Raw genomic sequence first — 7,687 nt, forward strand, 5'->3', positions numbered from 1 at the left:
TGTTTATTTTAGACAACATAGAAGTCTGCTAAAAATTACCGATCAAGGATATCCAAAATCTTTATAGAATGAAAAATAATCAATACAGCCGTTATTCAGGTGATGAGTAAAATAGGCAAATTAACATGGGAGTAAAGGGAATGTCCCAACTTTCATCTGGCTCTTTTTGTAACTCCAATGGCGGACATGTACAGCAACAACAACAACAAAAAAACGCTGCTGAAATGTTTACCAATTCGCGTCCACACTCAGAAGTCTATGGTGGCTTGATAACATCCAATGCACTTCCATAAACTCCAACGTTCACAGAAAAAATAAAATCATTTTCACTCCTGGTACCTTTGTTGATTACAGCGAGCCGAGACGAGCATGATACGAACATTTGTTACGTTTGAATGTTTCGTCGTTGCCCGCACATATACCGCACGTGTCGTAAAAGGGTGCCTTAAAACATCGCTCAAAACCACATCAAGACAATGTCTACTAAATATTCTGGAGAATTTGGCTACAATAGCAGTAGAAAAGTATAAATTTAATTGTGGTAGATTTTGAGTACTTGCCGCGTGTAACAGTACAGCTTCCGTCCCTCACCTCGCCCCAACCTGGGCTCGAACCAGGGACCCTCTGCACACATCGACGACAGTCACCCCACGAAGCATCGTTACCCGTCGCTCCACAAAAGCCGCGGCCCTTGCAGAGCAAGGGGAACAACTACTTCAGGGTCTCAGAGCGAGTGACGTCACCCGATTGAAATGCTATTAGCGCGCACAACCGCTAACTAGCTAGTCATTTCACATCGGTTACACACGCGGGCCACGGTCCTGCTGAGGCGGCTCAGAAGTAAGGAAGTGAAATTAGAAAACCATGACAACCGTGCCCATGATAACATCCTCTTTATTGACAGTTCCCCCCACGCCCACATGGATTCCATAGAAGAAGACAACAGATTTCATGGTCATTTTGGTCAACCTGTTGTTTAGCCATAAGTAACCATTGTTGTCAACATCATCATCAATGCTAAATATATATCATACACAATAAATACAGCACGACCCAGGCATTGAGACAAGACACATCAAACACCACCAACAACAGAGTATCTGAATAGCATATTTATAAAAGAGAAAGTTAACATAGTACGTGGTGCAGTGTGAGAGAGAGAGAGAGAGAGAGAGAGAGAGAGAGAGAGAGAGAGAAAGGGGGAGAGAGTGAGAGGGGGAGAGAGAGAGAGGGGGAGAGAGAGGTGTGTGTTTTTGGAATGTTTCGTTTCTATATCAGAGTAAAACTTAAAAGTCTGTCTTAGTAAATGTTCTAGCATGGTGTCATGTTGCAGTTTTAACAAGCTGGAGGCTTCAGGACATCTAAACATGCAGTCTGATATGTAAAGGATCATCACATCTGCCTCTCTCTAGTTGGAAAGGATAAATACTACTGTAGATCATTACTGGGTTATAACAGAGTCAGTACAGGAAGCGAGTTGAAATACAAGATGCTAATTTTGTCCAATCAAGGAACTGAATATCAAATCACTTCCTGTATTGACCCTACCCTTTGCTCTAAGAGATCCAAGGGGTGCAGAATGCTGCTAGAGATAATAGTTTGTGGAATGTAAACAAACCAACGTGTGTCATGGACTGGATATAGAGCAAAACTGACGAACTGAACCAAAGGCACGCTCAATCCTTTTTTCATAGAATGTTTACGAAAAGAATTATAGCAGCAGCAGCAAAAAAAAACAAAAAAATAAACATTTGAAAATCTACTGTTAAAATGTCAAATGCATATTGGATTTATTTGAAATGTCTATTGGATTGGGAATGTTTCATTGTTTCAGTAATCAATATGCGTCAAACACATTTTTAACTCAAAGTAAAGTCACAAATGATGAACCCTTTCAATTGTTCAAGACCCCAAAACGTTTTACTGTAAACTCTATTCTTAATGGTTTATACTGTAAATGTGTGTGTGTGTGTGTGTGTGTGTGTGAGAGAGAGAGAGACCATCATCATAACATTAAATAGCTCTATTCAATCTGGAAAGCTGAAGCATTACGGATTACGTGATAGAAACCTAAAAGGTCATTTCCGATTGAGTCGACACGTTCAATGTTCATTGTGAATGTAGTAAAATTGAAATGTATTATTTGCAAGCATTTCTCTACACTCGCATTAACATCGCTAACCATGTGTATGTGACCAATAACATTTGATTCGATTTGAATGCGGTCTCCGCTAAAAGCAGGAACATTGACTTTCCATTTTTTTTTGGTTTCAGCTGTAAAGCTGAACTTCCGCGGATTGAATAGAGGTTGGAAAGAATAACAGAGAGAGAGAGAGAGAGAGAGAGAGAGAGATGGATAAAGAGAGAGAGAGAGAGAGAGAGAGAGGGATAAAGAGAGAGAGAGAGAGAGAGAGAGAGAGAGAGAGAGAGATGGATGGATAAAGAGAGAGAGAGAGAGAGAGAGAGAGAGAGAGAGAGATGGATAAAGAGAGAGAGAGAGAGAGAGAGAGAGAGAGAGAGAGAGAGAGAGAGATGGATAAAGAGAGAGAGAGAGAGAGAGAGAGAGAGAGAAAGAGAGAGAGAGAGAGAGAGAGAGAGAGAGAGAGAGATGGATAAAGAGAGAGAGAGAGAGAGAGAGAGAGAGAGAGAGAGAGAGAGAGAGAGATGGATAAAGAGAGAGAGAGCGAGAGCGAGGGAACGGGAGAGAAAGAGAGGTAAGTAAGAGATATATAGAGGGAGGATGGAAATACTGTTTTACTACAGGATAGAATCCAACACAGCTTTCTACACAAATACCATCTCAACACACAGCTGATTATCTGTGTCTGGGTCCCACTCTACACAAAACTCCCAACCAAAATATAACCAACTTGCATGAAACACCAATTAAACATGAACAGTGAAGGAGGGGCATTTGTACTAGATGGAATATTCAACGGTACCCATGCTCCTCTAGCAGTTCATAATGTATTCCTACTGTAATGCATGGACTTTACTGTATTCCTACTGTAATGCATGGACTTTACTGTATTCCTACTGTAATGCATGGAGGTTACTGTATTCCTACTGTAATGTATGGACTTTACTGTATTCCTACTGTAATGCATGTTCTTTACTGTATTCCTACTGTAATGCATGGGCTTTACTGTATTCCTACTGTAATGCATGGGCTTTACTGTATATTCCTTTTTGTAATGCAAGGGCTTTACTGTATTCCTACTGTAATGCATGTTCTTTACTGTATTCCTACTGTAATGCATGTTCTTTACTGTATTCCTACTGTAATGCATGGGCTTTACTGTATTCCTACTGTAATGCATGGGCTTTACTGTATTCCTACTGTAATGCATGGGCTTTACAAATTCAACCAAAACAAGGTTCAGATAGCTTAGACTGAGAGAAGAAAAATATCAATAAACCAATGATTCCTTAATAACTCTTTTGGTCATGTTTGATTTGTTTAATGGCCAGTGTATCTATAATGAGACTGGTCTTAGTCCATCAATCTCTTCTCTATACCTCTGTAATATATCTCACCGATGTAGAAACACAACAAAAACAAGCAGATTAATCAAATCAAATTTGATCAAATTACAAAGAAGAATTTGTACCAAAATTAAAAAAAAAAAAAAAAGTGTGCAAACTGTTGCATGGAGGAGCAATCAGTGTTTGGCAGAATTATTGTTACGATTAGTTATTTACTAAACTCAAAAACAAAACATTTGAATATTTCCATACATAGCATTACCAAGTATTTGTCTATATATTTGTTCATAGTGACATCTATAAAGCACAGACAAATACATTCTCTCAGATTTTAATATTAATATTATCAACATTGTAATCAATTTATTTTTTTTATTTTTATCTTTTCCACATTTTGGTTCTGTGTTCAAGTTTTTCTTCATGTACTGTCTTTTCCCCCCCAGTTACAATAACTAACATCTAGTCCCTCTCTCTTCTCCCTGTTCCCTTCTGTTTTTTTGTGTTTAGGTAACTCTCTACCCCCCTCCCTCCCTCATTTACTCAGCACACAGACATATGCACAAACAAACACACAGGAAGGAGTGGGGCATTGTAGGTACTGTAGTTTTCAGGCACCACACTCTCTAGTCTCTCCGCTGACTCTCTGTGGAGAGAAAGAGAAGACAGGGAACATTAATGAGTGGAAGGTAGCTGCACCGCCACCAAAACACCAATTCTGTTACTTCTATTTCTATCCAGTTGCTGAGTAGAAAGTGGAGGTCGTGAACAAAAAACAGAGAATCCTAATTGGGTTCATCATGTATAATTATCATGTGATATCAAAATCAAATCAAATTGTATTTGTCACATGCGCCGAATACAACAGGTTTAGACCTTACCGTGAAATACTTACTTACAAGCTCTTAACCCACAATGCAGTTCAAGAAATAGAAGTAAGAAAAGATTTACTAAATAAACTCAAATAAAAAGTAACACAATAAAATAACTATATCGAGGCAATGTGCGGGGGTTCAGGTTGAGGTAATTTTTACATGGAGGTAGGGGTAAAGTGACTATGCATAGATAATAAACAGCGAGTAGCAGCAGTGTAAAAAACAAAGTGGGGGGGGGGTCAATGTAAATAGTCCGGGTGGCCATTTGATGAATTGTTCAGCAGTCTTATGGCTTGGGGGTAGAAGCTGTTAAGAAGCCTTTTGAACCTAGACTTGGTGCTCCGGTACCGCTTGCCGTGCGGTAGCAGAGACAACAGTCTATGGAGCCTGGAGTCTCTTAGAATTTTTTGGGGTCTTCCTGACACCGCCTATTATATAGGTCCTGGGTGGCAGGAAGCTTGGCCCCAGTGATGTACTGGGCCGTACGCGCTACCCTCTGTAGCGCCTTACGGTCAGATGCCGAACAGTTGCCATACCAGGCGGTGATGCAACCGGTCAGGATGCTCTCAATGGTGCAGCTGTAGAACTTTTTGAGGATCTGGGAACCCATGGCTAATCCTTTCAGTCTTCAGAGGGGGAAAAGGTCTTGTAGTGCCCTCTTCACGACTGTCTTGGTGTGTTTGGACTATGATAGTTTGTTGGTGATGTGGACACCAAGGAACTTGAAGCTCTCAACCCGCTCCACTTCAGCCCCGTTGATGTTAATGAGGGCCTGTTCGCCCCTCCTTTTCCTGTAGTCCACGATGATCTCCTTTGTCTTGCTCACATTGAGGGAGAAGTTGTTGTCCTGGCACCACACTGCCAGGTCTCTGACCTCCTCCTTATAGGCTGTCTCATTGTTGTTGGTGATCAGGCTGTTGTGTCGTTTGCAAACTTAATAATGGTGTTGGAGTCGTGCTTGGACACGCAGTCGTGGGTGAACAAGGAGTACAGGAGCGGACTAAGCACGCACCCCTGAGAGACCCCTGTGTTGAGGAACAGCGTGGCAGATGTGTTGTTACCTACCCTTACCACCTGGGGGAGGCCCGTCAGGAAGTCCAGGATCCAGTTGCAGAGGGAGGTGTTTAGTCCCAGGGTCCTTAGCTTATTGATGAGCTTTGTGGGCACTATGGTGTTGAATGCTGAGCTATAGTCAATGTGGATCTTTTTGTATGTTTAATTGATAAAGCTTAAATTAAAACACAGAGTTTAAAGATTTAAAAAAAAAAATAGAATGTAAATAATATCATATAAAATCATTAAAATATTATTCATAACACCTCAAAATCAAAACTTCATAATATCAATAATGCATTGTCACTGTCTAATAACCAAAGTAATATAATAATGTGACTCACCAGTCGCCAGCTGCCTCCACACTTCCTCTTTCCTCCTCCCCCTCACATCTGATTGGCGAAGGAGGTGGGGGCCTGTCCGTACTCTCCACCGTCCTGGTTGTACCCCTGCTGCTGCTGGTTGTATTCTGGCTGGTAGCCCCCCTGGGAACCGGCGTAGGGGTCCTGCTCGTACCCCGCCTGCTGGCCGTACGAGTCTGGGGCGGGCTGCTTCTCCTGGGGAGGAGGGGCACGCATGAAGGGGGCGATGATGCCGGTCTCCTTGAAGACGAACCACAGGTTTCCTCCCCACAGCACCAGGTTCATGAAGCCAAAACACTGGGAAGAAGAGGGAGAAATGCTGAAATTACTATGAAGTACTGTAGATACTGGGAGGGAAGAGAGGGGGGAGAGAGACAGAGAGGGATGGGGGAGAGATAGAGAGGGGGAAGGGGAGAGAGACAGAGGGGGAGGGGGAGAGAGAGAGGGGGGGAGGGGAGAGAGAGAGAGCGTGAGAGAGAGAGAGAGAGAGAGAGAGAGAGATGGGGGGAGAGAGAGAGAGAGATTGAGAGGGGGAAGGGGAGAGAGAGAGTGAGAGAGAGAGAGAGAGAGAGAGAGAGGGAGGAGGGGAGAGAGAGAGAGGGGGGGAGAGAGAGAGGGGGAGAGAGAGAGACAGAGAGAGAGATAGAGAGAGAGAGGGGGGAGAGAGAGAGAGACAGAGAGAGAGAGAGAGGGGGGAGAGTGAGAGAGAGAGAGGGAGAGGGGAGGGGGAGAGAGAGAGGGGGAGAGTGATATTTCTAAAAGATACACGATACTGTACAATGCATTCTGAAAGTATTCAGACCCCTTGACTTTATCCACTTTTTGTTGCCTTATTCTAAAATAAAATAAAAATCCTCATTAATCTACACAAAATACCTCATAATGACAAAGCAAAAACAGATTTTTAGAAATGTTTGCAAATTAAAACAAACATAAATAACATAAATACCTTATTTCCATAAGTATGCTATAAGACTTGAAATTGAGCTCAGGTGCATGCTGTTTCCATTGATCATCCATGCGATGTTTCTACAACGTGATTGGAGTACACTGCTGTAAATTCAATTGATTGGACATGATTTGGAAAGGCACACACCTGTCTATATAAGGTCCCACAGTTGACAGTGCATGTCAGAGCTAAAACCAAGCCATGAGGTCAAAGGAATTGTCCGTAGAGCTCCGAGACAGGATTGTGTTGAGGCACATATCTGGGGAAGGGTATCAAAACATTTCTGTAGCATTGAAGGTCCCTAAGAACACAGTGGCCTCCGTCATTCTTAAATGGAAGAAGTTTAGAAACACAAAGACTCTTCCTAGAGCTGGCCGCCCGGCCAAACTGAGCAATCGGGGGAGAAGGGCCTTGGTCAGGGAGGTGACCAACAACAGACTTCCTCTGTGGAGATGGGAGAACCTTCCAGAAGGACAAACATATCTGCAGCACTCCACCAATCAGGCCTTTATGGTAGAGTGGCCAGACGGAAGCCAGTCCTCAGTAAAAGGCACATGACAGCCCGCTCAATACCTTCCCGAATGCACTGTATGTTGAAGTGAGTGGGGCTCAAGCTTCATCCCTGTCTCACCCCACAACCCTGTGGAAAGAAATGTGTGTGATTTTTGCCAATTTTAACCGCACACTTGTTGTTTGTGTTGTTGTTTGTCTACATGGATTTTATAATGTTGTATGTTTTTCCCCCAACACCGCTTTCCATCAATTTGTCTAGCAGACTCTCATGACAAATTTATTCAAAATATTTGTTTAAATCAACAAAGCATAATAAAACATTGCTTTTTTTTGTTTTGTTTGCCAATAAGGGTCGGCAGGGTGTACACGTGGTCTGTTTTGGTGAGAAGAAAATTTGACTTTTGTTCAGGACATTTTGGAGTCTGCTGTTGATGACACTGCAGAGGATTTTT

The 7,687-nt window shown here is 42.4% G+C and overlaps 1 protein-coding gene across 1 annotated transcript in view; it reads right to left on the reverse strand.

Annotated features, from left to right (window-relative positions):
• Positions 1 to 3,018: 3,018 nt before the first annotated feature.
• The window catches only part of LOC115165287 (synaptophysin), a gene marked incomplete at its 5' end in the record, with an annotated part of 7,032 nt that continues 2,363 nt past the window's right edge, over positions 3,019 to 7,687 (reverse strand). The window contains 2 exon segments of the mRNA XM_029718332.1: positions 3,019 to 4,129; positions 5,756 to 6,070. Of these exon segments, the coding sequence (XP_029574192.1) occupies positions 5,798 to 6,070 (273 nt within the window).

The sequence above is a fragment of the Salmo trutta genome, chromosome 28, assembly GCF_901001165.1.
Source record: "Salmo trutta chromosome 28, fSalTru1.1, whole genome shotgun sequence".
Taxonomy (NCBI): domain Eukaryota; kingdom Metazoa; phylum Chordata; class Actinopteri; order Salmoniformes; family Salmonidae; genus Salmo; species Salmo trutta.